The sequence below is a fragment of the Canis aureus genome, chromosome 15, assembly GCF_053574225.1.
Source record: "Canis aureus isolate CA01 chromosome 15, VMU_Caureus_v.1.0, whole genome shotgun sequence".
Lineage (NCBI taxonomy): Eukaryota > Metazoa > Chordata > Mammalia > Carnivora > Canidae > Canis > Canis aureus.
The window spans coordinates 43,153,393-43,179,195 of record NC_135625.1 but is presented as its reverse complement, the minus strand read 5'-3'; the positions used below and the strand labels follow the sequence as shown (position 1 = coordinate 43,179,195).

General features: G+C 39.1%; 1 protein-coding gene and 1 long non-coding RNA gene across 10 annotated transcripts in view; one reads left to right on the top strand and one right to left on the bottom strand.

Annotated features, from left to right (window-relative positions):
• Positions 1-3,632, bottom strand: part of LOC144284610 (uncharacterized) — a 50,452-nt gene extending 46,820 nt beyond the window's left edge. The window contains exon 1 of one of the 5 annotated variants that reach the window (XR_013353078.1): positions 3,386-3,632. This is a non-coding gene — a long non-coding RNA (uncharacterized LOC144284610). The remainder of the gene's footprint in view (positions 1-3,385) is intronic. The other 4 variants (XR_013353074.1, XR_013353075.1, XR_013353076.1 and 1 more) reach the window with 4 other exon arrangements.
• KAT6A (lysine acetyltransferase 6A) overlaps positions 3,323-25,803 on the top strand; it is a 113,423-nt gene continuing 90,942 nt past the window's right edge. For 3 of the 5 annotated variants that reach the window (XM_077849345.1, XM_077849344.1, XM_077849340.1), the window contains exons 1-2: positions 3,323-3,470; positions 6,157-7,072. In XM_077849345.1, coding sequence (XP_077705471.1) covers positions 6,473-7,072 — 600 coding nt within the window. In that variant the 5' untranslated portion in view covers positions 3,323-3,470; positions 6,157-6,472. Of the gene's footprint in view, positions 3,471-4,212; positions 4,238-5,126; positions 5,142-5,804; positions 5,893-6,156; positions 7,073-25,803 lie in introns of those variants that run through there. The other 2 variants (XM_077849341.1, XM_077849342.1) reach the window with 2 other exon arrangements.

Here is a 25,803-nt window from a genome sequence, read left to right as displayed (position 1 = left end):
ATTGGTACAAAATATATAGACTCATGCACAAAGAGGCAAAAAAGATGACAGGAAATAGAGGTGGTAATGAGTGAAAAATTCTGACATATGTATAGCTGAAGTCCTCAAAGGAAAAGAGAGATAAGAAGAGATAGTGACCAAGGATTTTCTAAAAGATAAAAGATACCATGCTCCAGGCTGAAGGAACTCCATGAGAGGCACTCATCCCACTCAAGAACCCAAGGGGGATCAGTACAAAGAAAAAGCATAGCTAGACACATCGCAGGGAAACTGTTGAAAACTAAAGAAAAAAATACTAAGAGGAGCTAGGGCAAAAATACATGATTTTTCAAGGGTGACAAAGGAATGATGGAAACTAGGAGATATCTTTAAAATGCTGGAGGGAATAAGTTACTAAACTAGAATGCTAAACTAGAATTCCTATACCTTGCAAAAATATTAAGGATAAAATGAAGTTTTTAGGCAAACAAATGGAGAACTTATTTTATGAACTTAAATTATGCAGAGAACTTGTCACCAGCAGACCTCCTCTTACCAGAGGAACTATATAAATGGAAGGACAAAATTCAAGTTAGAAACACATAATTGCATATTGAGACAAAGTGTAACATAAGGGTAAATATAATGAGTAATGGCTGTACAGAACAATGATTATAAAATCTTGTATGGCTTAAAATATATGCACAATGCAAACCCATGACAAAAATAAACATAAAAGTGGAAAGGGTAAGTGGGAGCAAAGTATTTTAAGGTTTTGCACTCTTGGTGAAGTGGTAAAAGTAATCATTAATATTAGAGTGAAAAAGTCAAAGAGTCATGTTGTAATTTTTAAGGCTTCTAAAAGAATGTGTAATTGATAAGCTAATAGAAGAGGTTAATGGCATATGAAAATATTTTAGTTCAAAAGAAGGCAACAAAGAACAGAATGAGGGATGTGAATAAGTGGGCAAAAAGAAATAAGAAGGCATATATAAATCCAAATATAGCAGTAGTTATATTAAATATAAACGGACTAAAACTTTTCCTGTTGAAACAAGGATACAACAACCTTCCTATGTTAGGCTTAGCTGAACTCTGCATAAAATGTAATTAACAGATACAACTGAAAAGGCAGGGTTTTCTAAACCAAAATGTGGAAGGGATAAGTAACTTTCAGCTTCCAGCCCTCCAGGGCTGCATTCTGACTAAAATCTGAACAAAGAAAAGCTGTCCTTTTCAGTGCTAGGGATTGTTTTTTTTTTTTTTAACATGCAAAGGATGAGGGCTTTAATCTTTGTTGCAAACTTTTTATTTTGAGAAGACCTCTTGAATGTGCCATTAAATTATGCAAATATAAAGCAAAGACTCTCCATGGAAGTTATTTGAAAAGGTAAACTGTGCTTTGTTGTTGCAAATTGTTTTAAATTTTCTCTATTGCGTGCTTAAACTCCAGCTTCTTTTCACAGAAATGGCTATGGTTAGTTTTCTTCCAAATTTTCAAAAAGCAAACACAACTCATCTGTGTATTATTTTTCTTTTGAAGATCACATACTAGTCACACATGAAGAACTCATTTTCTATTAATACAGCTTCATCTGTCCTCTTTGGGAAATAAAAACCTTATTTTATTCTTCTAAGAGAATCCCCCCCCCCCCCAGATGTATTCCCATTACAAATAGCTCCCATTTTACCAAGGAATGCAACTGTCGATTCATCTAGGATGGAAAATATCCTTTCTAACAGATTATTTTATTTCCCCAAATTTCTCACATTTGAGGATGTGGTTTGGAAGTGATGAAGGGTGATTCAGTAAATCTCACCAAAGCACATTTATGCTATCAGTGTCAGTATTAGGATGTAGCGTTGGCTGGACCATCATCTAAAGATATAAATTTTTATTTTATTACTGAATGATGTAGACAGGCTAAAGAGTAGAATGGAGAAGAGCTATAGATAAACAAGGCGGGGCTAGTGTAGGGGGTAAAAATCCTATCTTTTTCTTAGCGGCTGAGAAAGTGTTCATCCTTGAGGAACTTTTTTTTTGGAGTCTATACTGCTTGTACAAGACTATGCTACTGGAGATGCACAGGCATCCCCAAAAAGCATATATTCATAAAATGCATACAAAAGCAACATACCAAGTGCCAAAGGAATAGGGCAAATGGTCAATACTACAAAAGTTCAGAAAGTAAATACCTAACAAAGTTAAGGCAGTGAGTGAAGGGGTGGTCTTTAAAAGGTAAAGCCGGCGTAAAATGAGGAGGCGCTGGGGAGGACAGTCTACCTGGGGGAAGGGCACCAAGGAGTTACAGGTCCAGCAATAGAAAAACAGTTCCACTAAAAATTATTTGGTATTTAATGTCTTTTCGTTTGTCACTTACTGCAGGAAAAAAAGAAAAGTATGACTCAACGTCTGCCTCAAGGAGTTTAAACTAGATGAGAGACGAGACAAAGAACCAAGTCGCCAGTAGAAGACAAGCCATGGGAATTGCCAGTTCCGTGGCTGGGCTACCAATTCGGAAAACAAGCCATTCTGCGTAGGGCACGGGCAGAAGGCCGGCGGTGGGACGAGAGCCGAAGGCTGCAGACTCGGGACGGGCGCCACCCGAGCGGTGTGACCTTGTGCGAGTCACGGGGCCTGGGCCGTGCCGCGGCTCTCGGCGGCCGTCGGTGGGGGCAGGATGCAGTCTCCGCGGAGGGCTCGCCGCCGCCAAGTTTCCGCCCCTTCCCTCCTCACCGCACCTCCTCTTTCCTACCGTAGGGTGAGGTGGGTGGGGGGCTGGTGCGAGCAGAAAGGGGACGACGACCGCAGGCAAGCGCCTGCCGCCCCGGCGCCCCCCTCCCCAGCTGCCGGCATCGGGTTCTGGAGTCACCGTGTTAGTGGGGTGAGGGCGCGGGGAGGGGAGGGAGGACCTGCTAACTGTAAACACCCTCAGGAGCGCAGCTCGCCGGGCCGCCGGATTTCCGTACCACAATGACGCCACCCCGCCCAGGCGCCTGCCCTCAGTTTCCCCAGCTGTGTAATGGGGATACGCCGTCCCCTTTTCCCGCTATCCGCCTGACCTAACCGCGTGAGAAAGGCGAGGAGGAACCCCCAGTTGTCGGCCTCCAGGCCCACCAGGTCCTCCTCCCACTTTGGCTTTGGCCTTTTGTACCGGCCCCACGTGACCCGCCCGGCCGGCTCTTCCCTCCTGTCCCGCCCCGCCCTCCGGCCTTTCCCGGCTCTCGGCGCCGCTCTTCCCGCTCCTCGCCCGCCCCCCCTTCGTGCCAGCCCGTCGCCCTCCCCCTCGCCTCCCTCCCAGGCTGTTCCCGCTCCCTCCCCCAGGCAGCCGTTCCCTCGCGACGCTTCCCCTCCCCCCGCGGCTGTTCCGCCGCCTCGCCTCCCCTCCCCCCGGCCGGAGCTCACTGTCTCCAAGATGGCGGCCGTGTCAGTTTGGGGCATCTCCGCGGTCCGGCCCGGGGCCCAGGGATCCCGGCTCTCTTCCCCCCCGGTAAGTAGCCTAGGACCCGCCGGCGGCCGTCCCCGGCCGTCGAGCCCGAGGCTGAGCCGCTCCGGGGCCCGCTCCGCCGCTTCGCGGGGCCGGCGGGCCGCTGCAGGCCCCGCCGCGGCCTGCGCCGCCTCCCGCTGCTCTGCGCCAGGCCTCGGGCTGGGGCGCCGAGGCCGCCCCCTCGCGCCCGGCCGGCGCCCGGCTCCCCCCGCCCGGGGCCCGCGCGCCGCCCTCCGGCCCGGCGCTCTCGGGCCCAACGCCCCCACCGCTCGCCCGCCCGCCCGCCGCCCGCAGCTCGCGCGGCTGGCCCAGCCCCAGGGAGCCGGCGGTGGGCGGGCGGCGAGCGGCCCAGGCCGCGGAGCCTCGGGCTGGGCAGTGCCGGCGAGCCCGGTCTCCCTCGGGGGCGCGCCCACCGCCCCGGCCCCACCTGCGCCTGGCGGCTCGCCGCCTCAGGCCGGGCGCGGCCCCTTCTGCCCGCGCTCCCGGGCGCTCGCTCTCTGGCGCCGGCCGGGTGCGCGGAGATCCGAGCGGGGCTGAGGCGGCCCGCGGGGGTGACAGGCTGGAGGTGTTGTGGTGCGGAGGAGGCAGCACGTGTGGTGTTGTGTCTGTCGGGCTGTCAGCCCCTGCGCCGGGAGGGGAGGCGGCGGGCTGCCTGTCAGCCTCGGCCGGCGTGGACGCGGGCAGCCGGACCTGTCAGGCTCCCCGCGCGCTCCTCCTCTGGACCGGCCTCTGTGGACCCGAGGATCTTGGAGGAGCCGGCGATGGGAGATGTATTGCTCTTAACTCTTTCACGTGATTTCATTGTTAACTTAGTCCTGGGGTTCTGCTTCAGTCTAATGGGAGCAGTGAAGCTACCCACTGGCAAGCTAAGCTGCAGGCTTGTGCAGTTTCAAGTTTTTAAAGTTTCTCGCTCTTTAAAAAGAGAGCGCGAAGATGCGTCTGGGGGTGGGGAGTGGAGACCGGGGAAGGACTGTCGGAAGCAAGTTGTACTTTCTCTCCAGCCGCTGGTGCGCTCTGAGAGCTAAAGTTCAGGTCTGCAGGCCCTTTACTTTCGAAAGACTTGGAGACCGGCGAAAACCCCGGCCGGAGAGACAATGAAGAGCTGTCATCCATTCTTTCACCTGCGAGCCAATCAATTAGGACGTGCCCAGCTTCTTAAACTCAGATCGTAGCCTCTTCTGTAGTTTAGCGTTAATGTCTGTATAATGAACGTTCTTGGAGTAATAATCCTATGATTCCTGTCCTCTCGAGGCTCTCACCAAAATGAAGCCTAGCTCTCTCAGGGGGGCTTCTTTTTAGTCAGCTAATTTAAAAATAAGTCTTGGCTCAGGTTTGAGTGTTTACTTCAGTCTTTTCTTTCCTATTAAAGATCGGACTGTAGCTTTCCTAATATCTGTTACTTTTCCTTTTAGTGTCAAACTTAAGAATATTTGCTGCGGGAGCCATTTTTCTATCATTGTTTATGTTGTAAATGCTGAGAATAAGAGCAGAAGTTCTAAAAACCAGTTACATTTTTTGGAAGCAAAGGAGTTAATTTGATTCAGAATTAATTCTGGTGATTTTCAAAAAAGATCTGTATCTGCCAGATTTTTTTGTTTGACAGAAGAATATTGACTTTGATCCTGGAGAGGCAATGTAATATGCCTGTGTTTTACTCATTAGTGTTCATTTCAGGTCAGCAATCTTGAACCTATGAGATCTTCTTTTTAGACTTGCCAGCAGGCAGTAACGTACATTTGATATATAGTGTATGCATTTGAACCCTGTGATTCTGGGTAGCTTGGCTATCAACATTTTGACAGTTGTTACTCCCTCCAGTCTATTGAATATTAGTATTTTAGTTTGTATTAATTGTTAGCATTTAGGAGAAGCTATCAGCGTGTAATTCTTAAAATTTGAATGAATTTAGATAATTTTAAAATTCTTTAAGCACTTTTCTCACTTGATGATTTTTTTTTTTTAAGATTTTATTTATTTATTCATGAGAGGCAGAGACATAGGCAGAGAGAGAAGCAGGCTCCATGCAGGGAGCCTGATGTGGGACTCCATCCAGGGTCTTCAGGATCATGCCGTGGGCCAAAGGCAGGCACTACACCACTGAGCCATCCAGGGATCCCCTCACTTGATGATTTTCAGTGTTGTTTTTGTTTCCGTTTAGAATGATTACAGTAATGTACTTAAAATACGAACTTCATCTGTGTAAATTGTGTTTTTGTTTCTTTTAATATGTGAAATAGTTAAAATTTTCTCCCTTTTTTTTTTTGTTGCATTATTGACTATTTTTATGCAGTCCGAATGTCTGGAATTTTGAAAGGTTCACTCTTACTTTCATTGCAGGATTCTTTCTACTAATCCAGATACTTGTTGAAGTGCTGAATAGGTTCTTGGGGAACGATGTCAAGGAAGACTTTCAGTTCATAGACTGGTGAGCAGAGATTGTGGAGTACAGAATAGTCAGCACCCCTCTGCGTAGTTGTAGCATAAGGTCCTTCATAGTATATCTCATCTTGTATCCCAATTATTTTTTTTTCTTTTTTGCCCCAATGGTTTACATACATAACTGTTTTTGGAATATTGATGAAAACTTGTTAAAACTCTACAGGTTCTCAGTAACACTTGATTTGGTTACTTTTAAAGACTAGGATGTGGGATTTGATAGAAAATTGACCTTGTTTTAATTGTTTTTCAGGCATAAGATGCACGTTTTCCTGCTGGGAATGAGATGTTCGTGAGTTCTTACAACTAGATGAAGAGACCCATGTGTGGTGCTATTGAGAAGTTTATTGGGAAGTTCAAAGACATTTCAAATAACAGGTTGTTTTGGTTTCTAAAGTAAAAGTGAGGAGGCACTCTGTTTTGTGAAGGAGAAAAGACTCAGGCCAGAAAACTTGTATGCTATGGTTAACTGGTTCCCAGCCTCCGAGAATGTTGTTTTCCATGGTGTAAAACTTACTCAGCATCAGGATAAGGGATAACGACTCTATGGATATACAGAATCCTTCACCATGGTAAAACTCGCTAACCCGCTATATACTGAGTGGATTTTGGAGGCCATCAAAAAAGTGAAGAAGCAAAAACAGCGTCCTTCAGAAGAAAGGATATGCAATGCAGTGTCTTCATCCCATGGCTTGGATCGTAAAACTGTTTTAGAACAATTGGAGTTGAGTGTTAAAGACGGAACAATTTTAAAAGTCTCCAATAAAGGACTCAATTCCTATAAAGATCCTGATAATCCTGGGCGAATAGCACTTCCTAAACCCCGAAACCATGGAAAATTGGATAATAAACAAAATGTAGATTGGAATAAACTGATCAAGCGGGCAGTTGAGGGCTTGGCGGAGTCCAGTGGCTCAACTTTGAAAAGCATTGAACGTTTTTTGAAAGGTCAGAAGGATGTGTCTGCATTATTTGGAGGCAGTGCTGCCTCTGGCTTTCACCAGCAGTTACGATTGGCTATTAAACGAGCCGTTGGCCATGGCAGACTCCTTAAAGATGGACCTCTTTATCGGCTCAACACTAAAGCAACCAGTGTGGATGGGAAAGAGAGTTGTGAGTCTCTTTCCTCTTTACCTCCAGTGTCACTCCTTCCACATGAAAAGGATAAGGTAAGAGTGACATACCCATCAGTGTTCATAGAACTGATGATATAGTATGCTTCAAAGTCACATTTCTAGGAGATTATTTAGAACTTATATTCAGGTTTTGTGTTTGGGGACTTTTGGAATGATCACCTCTGTTTTTTTATTGTTGAGTTGTTAGAATTCGGTAGCTACCAGTTGTCCTTATATTTTGGAATATTTGATGCCTGAGTTTCTTTCTTTCTTTTCTTTCTTTTTTCTTTCTTTCTTTTTTTTTTTTTATGCCTGAGTTTCAAAGTGTATTGAAATAGGTATTGATATACCTAAAAGAACCTATTCAGAATTTAAAAGTAGCATTCTACTTTAAGGCTGTTGTAAGTTCTTATAATATTTTACTGCTGGAAGTTGATGAACACTGCTAAAAATTGGAAGCTTGGATTTGAAATTAGCAAGTGACTCTAAGAACCTCTGTTTTTAAACCCCTTTTTCTTTTGTTGCACATCATCATTAGGTAGGAGTGAGACTGGTTCTCTTGACCCATAGTAGTAGCTAAGCAAATTTATCAGTACTTATTTCTGTTGTATTCTAACATTCATGTGTTCTTTGCATAGGATGAAGTCCTAAGTGTTATTGTTTATGACAGGTGTAACTACATAGGAATAAAGTATCCTATATTCCTAAAGTTCTGTGCAGTTTGGAGTTTTGATACACAGTGGTGTATCTTACTGTGCTGTTTTATGCCATTATTTTGTGCAGTTGAAAATACACTAAGAAACAGCTAATTTTGGCCCTTGACTAGATATTGGAGGATGGGGAGAATTTTGTTTGTAGTTTTTTACATTGACCTACTGTCTTGAGCTGTAAAATTATTTCGGGTGTTCTGAATTGTAGTTCTGGGGAGAGTTGTAGTACTGATGCACACTTTAGTATACAGTAGTAAAACAATCTTTATTTTGCCTAAGATATAGGTAGAAGCTACTCCCAGGATGAGAAGATTGTGAAGTTAATATTGAATGTATTTAAAAATGTTTGAGAGTCAAGTCTAAATTTATTGCAGTTAATAACCCACCTATAGATTTTTGTCTAAAGAGCAGTTGAAAATTAACAGTATTTTTCTTTGAGGAGGTTTTTAGAGATCTGTTTTAGGGTTCAGTTTTCCCAGTGAGCTTTGAAATAGAAACATCATCTTACTGTTACTACCTTTGAAATGATTCTGATAGAATGATTATCATTTGAGTATTTATTAAAAAGTGTGGTATTAAAAATTCAAGGTAGGCAAGTAACTAAAATGCTTTATTCTGTAGTTCAGTGCTGTAGAACTTACTGTAATAACTGTTTCTTGATCCCATATAGCTGAAGTTAAAAGAAGTATAATGATTGATTCCTGAAATTGTTACAAAATGATCCACAGGTTAACTACATGGAAACAGGAAATAATTTATAGTTTACAATGAATTCAGTGTTATATCTGTGAATTGAGTATTATAAATTCTTGTTAGAACACCAGAGTGCAAAAAAACAAACAAAAACCAGAGTGCTTGCTTTTATTATAGTTTCCCTTGCTTGAATTAGATATTTCAATTTTTAAAAATATTAGCCATACATAAAATGTCAATTGTCCATATTTTTTCCTTTCTTTTTAAAATTTTTATCTAAATTCAGTTGATTAATATATTATCGATTTCAGAGGTAGAGGTCAGTGATTCATTTAAGATTTTATTTATTTATTTCATGAGACACACAGAGAGAAAGAGAGGCAGAGACACAGGCAGAGGGAGAAGCAGGCTCCATGCAGAGGGAGCCTGATGTTGGGACTCCAGGATCCCGGGTCTTCAGGATCAGGCGCTGGGCTGAAGGTGGCACTAAATTGCTGAGCCACCTGGGCTGCCCCATCCGTGTTGTATAATACCCAGTGCTCATTACACCACATGCCCTCCCTAATGTCCATCACCTAGTTAACCTCATCCTCTCCGGTCCCCTCCAGTGACCCTCAGTGTATTTCCTATGATTAAGAGTCTCTTATCTCCCTCTCTGATTTTCATCTTGTTTTATTTTTTCCTCTCTTCCCCTGTGATTTTCTTAAATTCCACATATGAGTGAGATCATATGATAATTATCTTTCTCTGATTGACTTACTTTATTTCACTTAGCATAATATCCTCTAGTTCCATCCATGTCGTTGCAAATGGCAAGATTTCATTTTTTGATGGGTGAGTAGTATATACACATATATATATATACACACACGTATATATACACATACCACATCTTTATCCATTCATCTGTCGATGGATATTTGGGCTCTTTTCATAGTTTGGCTATTGTGGAATTTGTGCATATTTCTGAAAGGTAGCTGATATAGTACACTATGGGACAAATCTGAGTCCTATCTCCTTAGGACTTTACTTTTGAAAGGGATGTTAAGAACCATCTAATTTAACAATTCTTACTTTGCAGCTGAGCTGAGACCTCGACATTAAAAAAAAAGCTTAATCCAGTAGAGATTTGCTGATTTACTTTGGTTAGAAATATCTTTTTGGCTACATAATTGTAATAAATAGTGTTGTTAACCAAAGTAATAAAATTTGGAGTATACATTTAGGAGAATTGAGTTTCATTGAATAGACTTGTATGTATATATACTGGTCTGAATTGAATTGAAAACTAATTTTATGATATCTATGATATTAGAGTTGATGAAATCTGTTATATATTTTTAAAGTCTTATTTTCAGTAGTGAATTTCCTGGGTGACTTCTCCCAAAGATAGGAAGAGCTCACACTCAAGATCATAATACAGTGAGAAATTAATTATTCCTTCTCTGAACAGATTATATGTTTGCTCTTTATATTGCATTTTATCTTTCTTTCCTCTTTGTTGTAATGAACCTAGATATTCTCAAAAAAATTATCTGGAGTATATTTGAGAGTGATGGAGAAAGGAAAAGTGCAGGCCAGAAGTAGTTTCACTTTTACGCCTTGATTAATTCAGCAAATGGTTATTGAGCATCTACTGTAGGCCAGGCACTCTGCTTAGAACTGAAATGGCTTGGAACTGAAATGGCATTATTTCAAGTTCCTCTTTATTTTTTTCTAGATCAACGTTAGCTTTTATTTCTTTGGGATAGCAATCTTTGGAAGGAACTGTAGAACTAAGATTTTCAGCATCTTATGATGCTGAATGGTTTTTGCTACTTTTGTTGGGATCAGCTGCATAGAAATACTGTATTTTTAAGAGTTTTTGTGAATATGTTTGAACTTAAGTGTTTTTACATTGATAAATAGCGAGGAAAATCCATGGGATACTATGATTTAAAAGTTTTATCCAGGGGGTATCCCTGGTGGCTCAGCGGTTTGACACCTGCCTTTGGCCCAGGGCGCAGTCCTGGAGTCCCGAGATCGAGTTCCGCGTCGGGCTCCTGGCATGGAGCCTGCTTCTCCCTCTGCCTGTGCCTCTGCCTCTCTCTCTTTCACTCTCTGTGTCTATCATGAATAAATAAAATCTTTAAAAAAAAAATAAAAGTTTTATCCATGTTGTAAGGGAAATTTCTGAGTAGCTTTAGGGTTGTGGTAGTTTATGGTGAATTTGTTTAACTTCTGTTTACTGTGGGCCAGGCATTACTTTAAAGCTAATCATATATTAATTTATTTAATTCTCAAACATCTCAGTGAAGTAGGTACTGTTATCATACAGGTGAAGAAACTGAGGCATAAAAGAGATTTAGTAATTTCTCCAAGTCACAGAGATATTTAGTGGCAAAGCTAGGATTTGAACTTGGGCACTCTGGCTCTGGTCTTTGTAACAGCTATACCTATTTCCTCTTGGGAGTTGTTACATAAAATGTCACTGCAGTCAAGTACCCAATTGTTAATGTTCTTGGTGTCAACTTCATAGTACATTGTCTAATTATGAAAGGACACATTTCCCCCTACCTCCACCCCTTCACATTTTGTATCCCATTTTTTCTCTATCATTAGACTGGATTTTAAAACTGGCTTTGAACCAGTGATAAGAATGTATCAGGAACCAGAGATTATGAAGAATCTAGTTTTGTATCCCTGAGGTCCATAAAAAAAGTTTTTTGTCTGCATGATATTTTTTTCTTGATAATTTCTGTGCTTATTAATTTTCATTTTATCTTACTGAAGTTTTCTGATTTGCAGTCTGGGACTTGTTACCTGGCTGTTGATAGAGTGCCTTCATATGGGAATTCAAAATGTTGCTTTCCCATGCATGATGGCATATAAAGGAGGGTGATAGTGTGAAACTGGCTTAAGTAACAACTTATCCCTTTGCAAATTTCTTTGCTTTTGAAATACAGATTTTACTTACTGTAAGATAATTTGTTCATTTGCTTCATTTATTCATATTCAGCAAACATTTAGATGCCTATCATAACAATAAATTTAGGATTTAGATCTTGTTGAGGATTAAGGTAGAGAGATGTGAAATAAATATTTTCGGAATTCCTTTTTAGTTTATGAAATATAACTTTTTGTTTTTTATAGTCATTGCTGTTCATAACAATTAAGTGTTGTGAATCCTTGATAAATAATGTTTCTCGGGTGAGGCTGTATTATTTGAGATTGTGATGGTTTCTATCTTTCGACACTGAATCTTGGAAAGAACCTTTCTAGGAATAATTTTCACCTTGATTTCAAATTTCTGGGTTCATTTTTAACACAGAAAAATGCACTCGAAAAAATATATAGCTTATGTTCCATATTACTATACTAGCCCAGAAAACTACTCTTTTGTGACAATCAGCCACATCATTAAAGTTTTATTCTGTTGACTAGTATTGTGGAACAGAATTATAATTTGCTGAAGCATTACAGCTGGAAACGGAAAAGAAAGTACTGTCAACTAATTGTTCAAGTTATCACCCATCTAGATAGCTTGGGGGAGAAAAATCAAGAGATAAATTTATAACCTTCTAAACAAGTTCTACCTCTATACAGTAAACTCTTATTAGAATCCAAATTATCTTTGTTACTGGAATTTGACATTTTAAATTCACAGAATAAGTGGGGCTGTGATAGGAACTTAGATTTTGTTGTAGAGATGTGAATTTGAATGGAAACATGTTTTCAAGTTACTGAGTTAAGAATAATAAAGCTTTGATTAAGCTATTTGAAAACGGCCTTTATAGTAAAATCGATGCTACATCATTTTCTGGTGATTCTAAATGTTATGCACCTGGAGGAGAAGCTGGCTAGAAATAAAAATTTGTTACTAACAAGTCATTGAGGTAGATTAAATATAAATGTGTTTAGGAATTGACTTGTCTCAGCAGACTTGTTCTTATTTAAAAAAACCCAGAAATTTAAAAATAAGTCAGGCAGAGATATATTTGTAATGCACTATTTATTTAAACACAATAAACTGTACAGACAGTTTTTGGTCTTCTGGTTAGCATATGAGCTGTGTGTGTTTTGGTTAATTTTCAGCCTGTGACATAACCTGAAAGAAAATTTGAGCTACTAAAGCAACCTTTGGTTTAGCCATTGCTAATCAGACTTCTTCTTCTTCTTTTTTTTTTTTTTTGCTAATCAAACTTCTATATCCAGGCAGTGTACACCACCTAGACATTTTTCTTGTATTTAACTTTTCCTTGGACCAACTTCTAATAAATTGATGGAATAAAAGGAAGAAACTAATGAAGATGTCAGATACTATAAATTACTTAGGGAATAGGGATCTAGAGGATCTCACCATCTTGACCTTTCTTTGCCTTGTATCAGTAGGCCAAGGGAATGTAAGCAGTTGCTTATAGAAACCTATTAATAGCTAACATTTGTTGAGGGCTAACAGTGCGTCAAGTACTGTTCTGAGTGCTTTAACATGTTTTCTTACTGAAGTCTTAGAGAATTTTACATGGTTAAATTTTATAGGTGTAGTATTTTTATATAATAGCTATTTGATAACACTTAATACAGGCTTTCGTTATGGCTTCTCATAAAACACCAAATAGAAAATGTATGCAAAATGCATTATCTTCTTATCCATGCTCCCTGTTTTTTATTTAGTCCATCCTGAGTCATGGGCCAGTACTTTCTTACATTACGCTTAACCTTTAATACTATGAAAACAGATACTAGGAGTTTTTCTTCTATTTAGAATATTGGAGAAAGTATACTTTCTATATTGATTTGGATCTTAGCTATATAAGAGGACTGAATCTGGTTGCCAGGTTCACTGGTTAAAGTAGAATTAAGTTTTTTCTTTTTAGTGAACTGGGAAGTGTTAAAATTACAATAATGAATACTTTACATGTTCTGATTTAAACATTTTTAAAGAAACAAATGAATGTTACATATAGGAATTATTAGGAGCCTCCTCTGGTAAAGTTGTTTACCAATTGGCTACTCATGGGTGGAGTCCGCTCACAAAGGATCTGCAGCAGATGAATTAGACCTGTAGTGACTTCACCCTTCTGCTTTTCCCAGCTGGAGCAGGATTAGGACTCATTCAGCTGCAGCTGGTTCCCAGGAAAATCTAGGCTGTTTCTTCTGGTGTTTTCCTTTGACAGGAAAGTCATAGTTTGCAACAGATGGCTTTCATCAGCACTGTACATAACTGTAAATTCAAGTCCAAAGAATTACTTTCAACTTCATTAGGGAACAGGTGAAGAAACAGTTGTAGTAGGGCACTATTTGGTTAAGGGTTGAAATTAAGCATGGGGGATTATAGTAGTGTAGCATTTAGATTTGCAGAATGCCATTCTGGGTCAAGAGAGTTTTTAACTGCCAGCAATTAAACAAACAAACAAAAAACCCAAAAAGACCTAAGGAAAAATAAGTTTGGCTGTGGTGTTAAGGTATATTTTATAGTTGGAATATATTATGCTTACAAAGTACAGATAGATTCTTTGAAGAAAAGAATTGACTCTTCTGCATTTCATAGAATATTGAGCAAGTAGTAATCTTGGATAACAAAGTTTCTAATCTTATTTCACAAATAGAGAAATTGAAATTGAGGGCCCAAGAGATTTAAGTGTCTTGTTCCGCAAGTGCCACATAGCAAGTTAATCTGGGAGAAAGTGGTCTGGTCCTTCTCAGCTCTTTGCTTTTTTTCATTAGGCTGGAGTATTGCTTTAAAGTACTAGAGAGCAATGAATATAAAACAATGTATTGCTTAATGGAAACCATAGAATAAACCTTGGTCTAGAGAATTTTGGTGGTTTTTGTAAGCCACAAATATGTAAATAAGCTTATTTCAGTGTTTGAAGATAACTATACATTCTTGAAAGTTGAAACATTTTTTAATTTTTTGGAAGACTGCTTTCTTATGGCCCAAATAGAATACTTAGAAATTTGTCTTATTTTTTAAGCTAAATATTAGAAGAACATCTTGAGCTACCTTAATGCTAAAAGAGAAAGTACTCCTTGAATTTTGAAGGAAAAAAAAAAGGTCTGCTTATAGTTAGGTCTGATTTTTGTGAAGTCTATAACATATACTTCTGAGGGACTTGGGTAATTGGTTAAAACTTTAAAAATTTAGGACTGAGAAAGGTACAAGCCTTTCTATTAAATAATTAAGTAATTCTTATCAAAGGCATTAGGTATGGGGTTATTAGGATATTAGATTATTAGGATATAATATATATATTAGGTTCTGGGTAATTTGTGTAGTAAGAGAAGGCAGCAGACAACAGATTATGTTGGTCTTTTTTGGCCCTTGTGACAGTTCATCTCTGCATTACTTTTTCTTTGCGGTAGAATTTAGCAAATACTACCATTAGTATTTGGTACCATTAGTACCAAATAATTCCATGCTAATGGAATAATGGCAAATAAAGGTTAAGATTGGGGACAGTTATTTATAAAATAATTGGGTAGTTTTAAGATTATTGGTAGATGATATAGAAAGAAAATCTGGCAGCCAAAAAACTTAAAATCTTTGTGTGAAAGAAGACAGCTGATTCCTTTGCCATTTACCTTTTGTGCAGAAGAGTTAGATTCCTTGTGTGTTGGGGGAGTGGGGGTGGGAAGAGGGGTTATCATGCTTATATTATAGGCTGCTTATCCCTCCAGGGAATTGTGAACTGTAGTTGACCTGGAGAGCTGCTGTTAAGTGTTGGTTTTCAATTCTTTCTGCTTAGTAGAGTGCAGGTTTTTCTTTTTTCTTCATTGGCTACAGTGAAGCATTTAACTCCTGAGTTTTCTGGAACCTGTAACAGAACTCTTAGAAACATTATTACATTTTTTAGTGTGTGTTCAAGTGTGATACTATGCTTTAAGATGGTTTTCCAACTTTTCTATTGAAGACATTTTAAAATATCTGACTTAGGATTTAGATCCTCTTTTACCATTTTCCTGCTTTAGTTACTTCATTTCTTTGCCAATTTTTCTTTAAATTCATAACATAAATCTAAAGCCCTGTTCTTTCTAAAGCAGTGTTTCTTGACACTATATCCACTTTAGAACAACCCAAGGAGCCTCAAAAAGTAAATGCCAAACCAGCTAAATTAGACTCTAGAAGTGGGGCCCAGATTTTAAGTTTTTGTTTTGTTTTGAAGTCTCCATGTGCATCTAATGTATAGCCAGGCTTGAGAACTACTGTTCTAACAGAACTGGCTCAGGGAGTCAGGGGACAGAAGCAGCTGCTTTTTTATGTGATCATTGCAGTTCAGACAAATACATGAAATAACATACTTCATTCACATCCACTCCCATGAATATACTTTGCACACAGGACAGTGTACTTACAGAAACCTAAATTTTGTTTCATCCTGCTTCCTGATCATCACTGCCCTAATCTTCCACCTTTCTCTCCTGATGCACCTGCTCTTTTATCTCATCAGGGTCTCATATGGAATATATTTTGGAGAAGGTTCCATGTGTGAGTTTGATGGGTGCCTCCCTCTCACCACTCTAATGCTTTTCTTCTAATTGCTTGGCCTTATGGCTTATCACCTCAGTTACTTGCTTTGCTTCTCTAATTGGCAAACCCAACCTTGATGTTAAGCCAACCATTTTTCTTTCCCTGCCCCTTTATACGATTGTTTATCATTTTGAAGAAAATTGCACAAACCATGTGGTGGGATGCCACTAACAAATTTGTGGCCTTTAAATCAGTTCTGCTTTGGCATGTTTGTGTCTATAGTCTGTTCATTCTGCAGCAGTTCAGTATTCCTTCAGCCCCTTTGCTTTTCTCATTGCCAGCAGATACTCCCATATTCTACTTCACAGAATAGAATCTCTGGCCATATGAGCTCATTCAGTTTATACCCCTTCTACGCTAACCTAAATACGTCTGTACTTATTTTTACCCCCTTTGCCACCTTTTCAGAGGATATGAAAGAAGTGTCTTGTCTCAAGCTCATATCTCCATGTTCTCTCCTGTCTCAGGGGTCTTGCTCTATCAGTAATATTCCCAGTCTTTCCACTCTTTGCCCCTTAACATAGGAAGTCTCTCCCATCAAATTAGAAGAAAAACAAAAAAACTGCTCGAATTCCTTATGTACATCTCTACCCTATATCCTTTCCTTCATTTTGAAACTTCCTGGAAGAAAAAGTCTGTATTCATTCCATATCTATTCCAATATGCCCTTTGGCCCTTAGAGCACCATTTGAAATAGTTCTCCTGTACAGTTTTCAGTCTTCATGTTAATCTGACTTTTCAGCAGCACTTAGACTTGTTGACCATTCTCTCCCCCCTTGACCTTTGGGATAATTCTTTGCTAGGTGTCTTCCCTGTTCTCCGGTCTTTCTGGTAATTCATTTTAAGTTTACTGGCTTTTTATCTTTTGCCTGAATCTTGTATGCTGGATTTCCTAAGGTCCTGTTTTTTTTGTTTTTTGCTTTTTGTTTTTTGTTTTTTGTTTTTTGAAAGAGAGGGGGAGAGGGAGAGGGGAGGGGCAGAGGGATAATCTATTTTTTTTTTTTTAAAGATTATTTGAGAGAGCAAGAGAGCACACTCAGGGGGAAGGGCAGAGGAAGAGGAAGAGGGAGAGGAAGAAAGAGAATCTCAAGTAGACTGCAAGCCGAGCTTGGAGTGTAATGTGGGCCTTGATCCCACCATCCTGAGTTTATAACCTGAGCTGAAACCAAGAGTTGGATGTTCAGCTGACTGAGCCACCCAGGCATCTTGTATGCTGGATTCCCTAAGGTCTTGTTCTTTGCCTACTTTTTGTTTCAACTTTGAGTTATCTCAATACTTAATCTCCGCTATACTAATGACTAAATTCATGATCCAGATCTTTATTTTGAACTCTGATCTTGTATATCCAACAGTATAGTGTCTTCTCAGTCTCTTCAAATTCATGATGACCCAGATGGAATTCACCACCCTCCAACTTGCTCTTTTGATTTCTTACTGTGGTATGTGATGTTGCCATTGACTGATTCCTGAAAGAAACTTTGGTATCCTCTACACTTCACTTGCACTTCTTTTTAGATTCAGTTCTAGTTCATCCCCAATCTTTTCTACTTCTTCAACATCTCTTTTAATAAACTTCTCCATTCCCGCTGCTGCTCTTACTGCATGCAGATCCTCATCATTTCTCTTCTGATTTACCTTGGCAGTTTCCTTGCTGGTGTTCCTCCAATATCATCTCCTTGCAGTCCATATTATCTCCAAGAATGATTTTATTAAGAAGTGATTAAGAACACAGACTCAAGAACCAGACCATCTGGGTTTGCATCCCATATATGCACCACTTGGGTAATTTGCTTAATCTTTCTTAGCCACATTTCTTTCTGTAAAATGGAGATAATACAGTGTCCATCTCAAAATGAAGTTTCGAAGATTCAGTGAGTTGATATTCTATTACTGTTGTCTAACAGTGCTTTGTGTGATGATGGATTGAATGTTCTGTATCTGTGCTCAGTATAGTAGCCACCAGCCATATGTGGCTGTTGAGCTGTTGAAATGTGGCTAGTTGACTGAAGAACTTAATTTAATTGTAATTTAATTGAAATAGTTATAGTGGCTAATGATTACTGGATAGTAGAGAATACATAAAATCCAGTGCTCTATAAATGTTAGCAATTATTACTGTCTTTCTAAAATTAAACTTACCCTTCTGCTTAAAATCCTTCAGGGCCAAATTCTTGACATAGTACATGTAACTCTTAACTCCCTTTGTCCCATCATGTTTCTTCACACTTGTCTGCTGCTACTTTTTCATATGCCCTCTGCGTTCCACTATACTAGTGGTTTTCAGTGTTGCCCTGAGGACCAGAAATAGCAGTAGTGTCACCTGAAAAAATGTTTGAAATGCATATTCTTGGGCCATATTCCAGGTCTACTGAACCACAAACTGGGAGTGGGGGCCAGCAACTTGTATGTTTAATAAGCCTACCAGGTGAGTCTGATGCATGCTAAGCTTTGAGAACCATTGCACATTCCAAACTACTTGTAGCTCCTCAGATCCATCTTTCTCTTGCTTATGTTTTTCTCCTGTCTGGAATGATTATCCTTTCTCTTTTTTTTCACCAATTCATTCTTATTTAACCTTGCAGGCTTAGTTTAGGCATATTCTCTTTGCTTTCTTCATTGTTACTCACTCTGCTTCCAGGCTAACTTAACTTTCTTCATGCCCCTGGTATCTTGTACGTGCCTTCTTCACAGCCCATTTTATTTATTTATTTTTTTTAAAGATTTTATTTATTTATTCATGAGAGACAGACACACACACAGGTGGAGACATAGGCAGAGGGAGAAGCAGACTCCATGCAAGGAGCCCGATGCAGGACTCCATCCCGGGACTCCTGAGCTGAAGGCAGACGTCCAACTGCTGAGCGTCCCTCACAGCCCATTTTACATTGTGTTGTTGCTTTAGCCTCTTACTAGACAGTGAATTTAGGATTTTTGATTTTCATTTTTGAATCTCTGTTTATCTGGCACAATGTGGTATGCTTTGCAAGTATTTCTGGAACATTTTCAGGTGCCAGCACAGTGATTAAATCCTGAGTAAAGGAGGGAGATACAGTCTCTGCATTAACACAGTGATAATGGGGGTAAAACCTAGTGCTGTGGAAATGCAGAGAAGGGGGTGGGGAAAGTTAGGGAAGTCTTCTCAGAGGAAGTCACATGTGAAAGTTTAGTGGAAAGGTGGGGAAGCAAATGGGTGAGGTGGGAAAGAGTGGTTCCTGCAGAGGGAACAGCATGTACAAAGACCTAGTAGTAGCAAAACATTGTAGGCCCATAATAAATGTTTAATTGAATATGAATAAAGAACCAAATCATGTCTAACTTTTATTTTATTGCATATTTTTAAAATATTTATTTATTTACTCATGAGATACAGAAAGAGATACAGGCAGAGGGGAAGCAGGCTCCCTGCAGGGAACCTGACAAGGGACTCCATCCAGGATCCTGGGATCATGCCCTCAGCTGAAGGCACATGCTCAACCTCTGAGCCACCCAGGTGTTCCCATGTCTAACTTTTAGATCCTGCTTTTGGAGTCACTACCCTCCCCAGCAAACATTAATTAGGATTTTATAGGTTTCTGCATTTTGTTAGCAGCTTTTAAAAAAACATTTATTTATTTATTTATTTATTCATTCATTCATTCATTCATTCATTCATTCATTCATTCATTCATTCATTTGAGGGAGAGAAAGCACGAGTTGAGAAGTGGAAGGAGAAGCAGACTCTCTGCTGGGCAGGGAGCCCAGTGCAGGTCTCGGTCCTGGGACTCTGGGATCATGACCTGAGCCGAAGGCGGCTGCTTATAACTGAGCCACCCAGGCACCCCAGCAGCTTTTATTCTTGATATCATGCTTTCTTTGAACTGATGGTAAGGTGTGATAGGGTAAATTCCAAGCCAGCAGGATACATTTGTGTGTGTGTGTGTGTGTGTGTGTGTGTGTGTGTGTGTTCATTTGCTTGCCTTTTAATGGTAGAAGATAGGATTGGTTTTATCTGAATTATTTTGCAGGGCGAGTATACATCGGTGGTAGCAGAGGTAAACACATTCCACTGCGTAAGAATAGGCCGAGATTTTTTTAAAAAGTAACTTCAAACTTAGAGTATTGACAAAGCACATCATTAAGAAGGCTGACAGTTGGCCAGCATGACAACCACAGTTGCTATACAGAGGTACTTTAGTAATCTCACTCTGTATTGGCCCCTTTTTGCCTGTACTGCTGTCCTCCTAAAAGCTTCTTTTGCTATCATTCACCCTCCCTTTTAAGAGGAGGCCTTGGTTAATGTGCTATGTAAGTTCTAGTTTTGAGTTGCACTTGAATACCTACCTGCTTTTGTCCTTTTGCATTTTACGTATATAACTTCCAATAAAAACTTATCTTTATGTTCTTTGAATACTTTACAAGTGGGTTGGCTTTGTCATCTATTAAGTTTGAAAAAATAAAAACATACAGTTTTGTTTCTGATAACTTTAAACAGAACTCTTAAGCAAAGAAAACTAGATAAAGCAGAAGGGAAATAAAATATTTTTCTCTAAAAATTCATATGAGTGGTAATAAGTAGTTTCTGAAGTGTTTAACAGATTATAAAGAGTTTTGCCTTCGCATATAACACTTTTGTTATCGGCAGTAAGGTAGGCAGTCCAGGTGTTACGATTGTTAGATTTTATGTATGCAGAATTAGATGGTTGGTTAAGGGAATAAATGGAATTATAGTCCTGGTCTCTTTGAAGCCCAATACTTCTCCCACGTCAGGCTGCCTCTTGTTCATGAAAATGACAGGCATTGGGACGCCTGGGTGGCTCAGTGGTTGAGCGTCTGCCTTTGGCTCAGGGCATGATCCTGCAGTCCTGGGATCGAGTCCCACATTGGGCTCCCTGCATGGAGCCTGCTTCTCCTCTCTCTGCCTGTGTCTCTGCCTTTCTCTCTGTGTCCCTCATGAATAAATAAATAAAATCTTAAAAAAAAATGACAGGCATTAAAAAAAAGTGTCCTTTACCATTTATTACATACATCTGTTAAACCATTTGTCAGGTCATACATGTTATTAATCTTTGTATCTAGGTCCTGGCACTCTATAAGATGCTTTAGAGAGTGTTTGCTGACTTGAAACTGTCAGGTTTAAACTGGAAGGGGAAACAATAGAAATCAGGTTGATTTAAAAAAAACAAAAAACTAAAAACACAAACTCTCTAAGTAAACTTAGGGGCTAAGCCATTTATCCTCTCACAATTTATAACCTCTGTAGATTAAAAGGAGAGAAAGAGTTTCAGGTGTTTTCAGCAGATGTTTGATACCTCAGCTGAAAAGTACCATTTGCTACTTCCTTCAAGGTAATATTTGTTCTGTTACCCATAAGATATTTTTAAAAGTTTCAGAAATTGTGTTTGCCCTCCTCTTCCTAGGCGGCAGCCAGTGAGTTTAGTTAACACGCTCCAGAGAGATTCTCTGTGTATATAAAGTAATCACTTTTATGTATGCATTTTTCCCACAGTTGATAACATGCCTTCACATACTGTTGTGCACCTTGCCTTGTTTTTTCTCCCCACCTAACAGTATATCTTAAAGTGTGTTCCATGTCATTATTTAAGACTTGATGGTATTCTGTTTTATGGGTATACTATAATTTATATAACCTGTCCCTTGCCAATGGACATTTCTTTTCAGTTTGTTTTGTGATTACAAACAGTATTTAGTAATCTCCTTTGTGCATTATTTTGGACTTCTCAGTTCCTAGAAGTAGAATAATTGAGTCAAAGAATGTATATGCCTTTGTAATTTTGCTATTTCTAAATTTCTCTTCATAGAGATTTACCAGCAGCTTTTTTTTTTTTTTTTTGCCTACACCCTTTGCAACACAGTGTTATCAAACTTTTTGGTATCTGGCAGTCTGATAAATGAAAAATCATTATCCAATTTTGACTCTATTCTTTGACTCTCATTAGAGTTTCTTCTTCTATCCTAGTGCCCAGTGACAATCTCTGATCTGTATTTCTACTACTAGTCTCTCTTAAGTCTGATTACTTAAAAGCATACAATTCTTAGAGGTAATCAGAAATTTGTTGAGTTTTTTTTTTTTTTTAACTGTTCCATCACTTGAGAAATATATTTTTGCTGGGTCTCCCTTGTAAGCCTATAATGACTTCTTTCTTGTAGTGACCTATACTGTTAGATTTCTGTCTTGTAGAATGACCCTCCACCCACGTCCCTAAATATTAGCTTGTTGCTTTTGTACGGATAGTGGGGACACCCTATGTTAATAGATGATTTAATATGTTCTTGCTTGTCTTTTTAAATGCATGTTATGTAGTATTTGTATTTGAAAACTTACATAATTTAAAAAATATGTGCTAGATATCTATTACCCCTTTAAGGAAGGTTGTCTATTTTATAGATGAACTAAAGGTTCCTAGAGGTTAAGTGATTTGGTTAGAGAGCTAAAATATACATGCTAGGATGTAGAGGCTAGAGGAATAATCAAAAGGAACAAAACCACCATGAATTCAGACTTGGGATAAACTGAAATTCTGGTAAATTGGTACAGTAGTTTAAAGTTCTTGGTGAATTATTACAAAACGAATTCTGATTAGTTTGGGGTTTATATAAGAATATTTAAGAGCCACATCTCAGCCTCATCACTTACTTGTTTGATCTTTAAGTTACTTGATCTTCCATGAGTGTCAGTTTCCTTTTTTGTAAGAGGGGTAATAATAGTATCTAAATTACCAAATTCATCAAGTATCAGCCTTTTTGAAGATTATTTCTAGCCTGAGCTGGTCATAGCTGCAATGGTTTTTTGGCCTTTGCTTTTAGAAATAAACAGTAGGAAGATTCCTGCTGATTCCTTCTCCTTCCTCCAATGAAGCAACAGGTCAGTTTATTAACCCACAAAATACTGCCATCATATTTTGAAAAGTATTTGAAGTTTTCATGAACACATAACAATTTTAATAAGATCTAAAAACAGACATCGAGATAGTTTAAAAAGTGTTTTTCATATACTTTATAATCCACTTAAATTAGGATGGACATCCTCTGGTCTTATTCCTCTGGAATAGGCAAAATATTCGAACAGTCCCTGCATTTGGTATTTTTAGTAATGATGTTTCTCGCCCCGCCCTCCATAAAAGAAGAAGAAGAACAACAACAACAACAACACAAAGTATGCCCTTTGTTGAAGTTGTCAAATAGGCCTCCATTTTGTATATTGAAGGTCAGGATTAAGGTAAGGATGAAGTTTTAGGGCTGTTGTTTTTCCCATGCAAAATGTCCTAGCGCATACTGGGAATCAAACTAATGACTTTAATATATATACATACCTCGTTGTATAGTAGTTTCTCAAGTTTTCATCTGGGGATCTTGTTAGAATACAATGTTAGGTGTTTGGTGAGGCCTGAGATTTTGCATTTTGAACAGGCTCCTGAGTATTCCACTGCTGAACATTAAACACTTTGAGTAACATGTTACTGTAGGATTGAATCTTTCTTTTACTCTTGACTGATTGTCTTACATCATACGTTTATTTTCAGACATGCATTGAGCAGATTTCTACAGAATACCTATTCCCAGGTGCTACACCAAGCACTGGGATTATATAAAACAGGGACACTAGATAGATAACTCTGTTCTCAGTCAGGTGAGGGGGCCGAGGAAATAACAAGAAATTAGATGAAGTGGTGGTGCCTAAGCCCAGGGAGCTTTGGGAATCTAAGTACAAAAACTGTTTTTTTAAAACAGGAAAATGATGAAACTGATTTGTCTGATGTATTGACATGTAAGTTCCCAGTATAGTGGAGCTTTGATTGAATTGATTGTCAGACTAAGATAAATGTTGGCAAACATTTTCTGTAAAGTGCCAGAGGGTGAATATATTAGGTTCTACGGGCCATATAGTTTCTGATCTCACTTCTGAACTCTGTGAGGAGCAACTTTAGGCAATATGTAAACGAGTGTGTGTTCCAGTAGAGTTTACTACCTAACAGGTCTGTAGGCCACGTTTTTGCCCACCCCTGCTCTTAGAATGACAGTGTTTTATATTCGGTTTTGAGACATGTTGAAAATAAAGTAAGAAATTATTTAATTAAAAAATTAAAGTGGTTACCTTTAAAATAACACAACTGATTTATTTGCATTCAAATATGCTATCTGGGAACATGAGTTATTTATACAGGCATATCTTGGAGATATTGTGCATTCAGTTGCAGACCATTGCCATAAACCAAATATCGGAATAAAAGGGTCAAATGAGTTTTTTTGTTTCCCAGTATATATTAAAGTTATATTTACAGTATACTGTAGGCTGTAAGTGTACGATTATATTCTGTCTAAAAAAAAATACCTATCTTAATTAAAAGTTTATCAGTAAAAAATGCTGTCACCTGAGCTTGAGTTGTAATCACTGATCACAGGTCATCAAAATAAATATATGATAATAAAGAAAAAGTTTGAGATAGTGTGAGAATTGCCTAAATGTGACACACAGAAATGAAGTGAGCAGATACTGCTGGAAAAATGGCAGCAGTAGACTTACTTAATGTATTGTTGCCATAGATTTTCAATTTGTAAGAAACAGGATCTGTAAAGCACACAAAGCAAAAAGCCCGGTAAAACAAAGTATGCCTGTGTACTGGGGGTGTGGGGGGGGTGGGGGTGGGTTGTATTATACATGTGATTCTCATCATTTGTCATGTAAATCACTGGGAAAAGAAGGGTAAAGAGCTATTGCTTGAGAATTTTAGTTTATTCTCCTAAAGAGCAACACAAATGCCTATTTTTTTTTCCTTTTACTGTATGAGGAAAGGAGCCATGACAGGTAGAGGGGGTTAGGGGATCTCCACATAGCTATGCAGTTAAGCATTTCTGTAAGTTGCTTTTTCTGGTCAGATTGAAAAATATATAATACAGGACCAAAAGAAGACAGACATCCATGGACACTCAAATCAGTTATCATCATTTAGGGTAGTAAGTAGAATTTGGGATCTGGAGTTTGCTATCTGGTTTTACTACTTAATTAATTGTGTGGTCCTAGGCAAAGTATTTAATTCTTTGCCCCTCCATGTCTTCATGGAATCATGATACTGCACACACTTTATTTTTTTAAAAAAGATTTTATTTATTAGAAAGAGAGCGTGAGCACAGAGGAGAGGGAGAAGCAGACTCCCTGCTGAGCAGAGAACACTGATGGGGGCTCCATCCCAGGACTCTGAGATCATGACCTGAGTTGAAGGCAGACGTTTAAGGACTGAGACTGAACCACCAAGGCACCCCCTGCACACACTGTAGGACATGATAAGAAACACTCTATTTGATAGCACCTAGTACAGCACTGATACGTTGTAAATCCTTGGTAAATGTAGACTCAATTAATTTTCTGACCTTAACAGAGATGGGGAGTAAATATAGTCCTGACGTAAAGTAAGTAATTTTGACTTTAAGATTGCTACTAGGAACAATTTTCTATGACATTATTGTAGCTCTTCAGTAAACTAACTTGGATTTTTTTTGGAACTTGGAATTTAAAAAATTGTTAGTGTCTTTGAGCTGCATTAATAGAAGGGAGAAGTGACATTCACTACTGACAAGCTATATGTATATGGGTGTGTGTATGTACATGTGTATGTGTATATATATATATGTGTGTGTGTGTGTGTGTGTAAAGTAAGGGTGCCTGGCTGGCTCGGTTGGTAGAGCATGCAGCTCTTGATCTCAGGGTTGTGGGTATGAGCACCATGTTGTATAGCAATTACTTAAAAAATAAAATCTTCATAAAATAATTGCTGATTAGCAGCTTTAGTCATGCACCTATGTCTGTTTCCCATTGCCTTACTTCAGTTCTTCTTTTGGCTACTGCAGTTGTCTTTAGGCTGGTTTCCCTACATTCA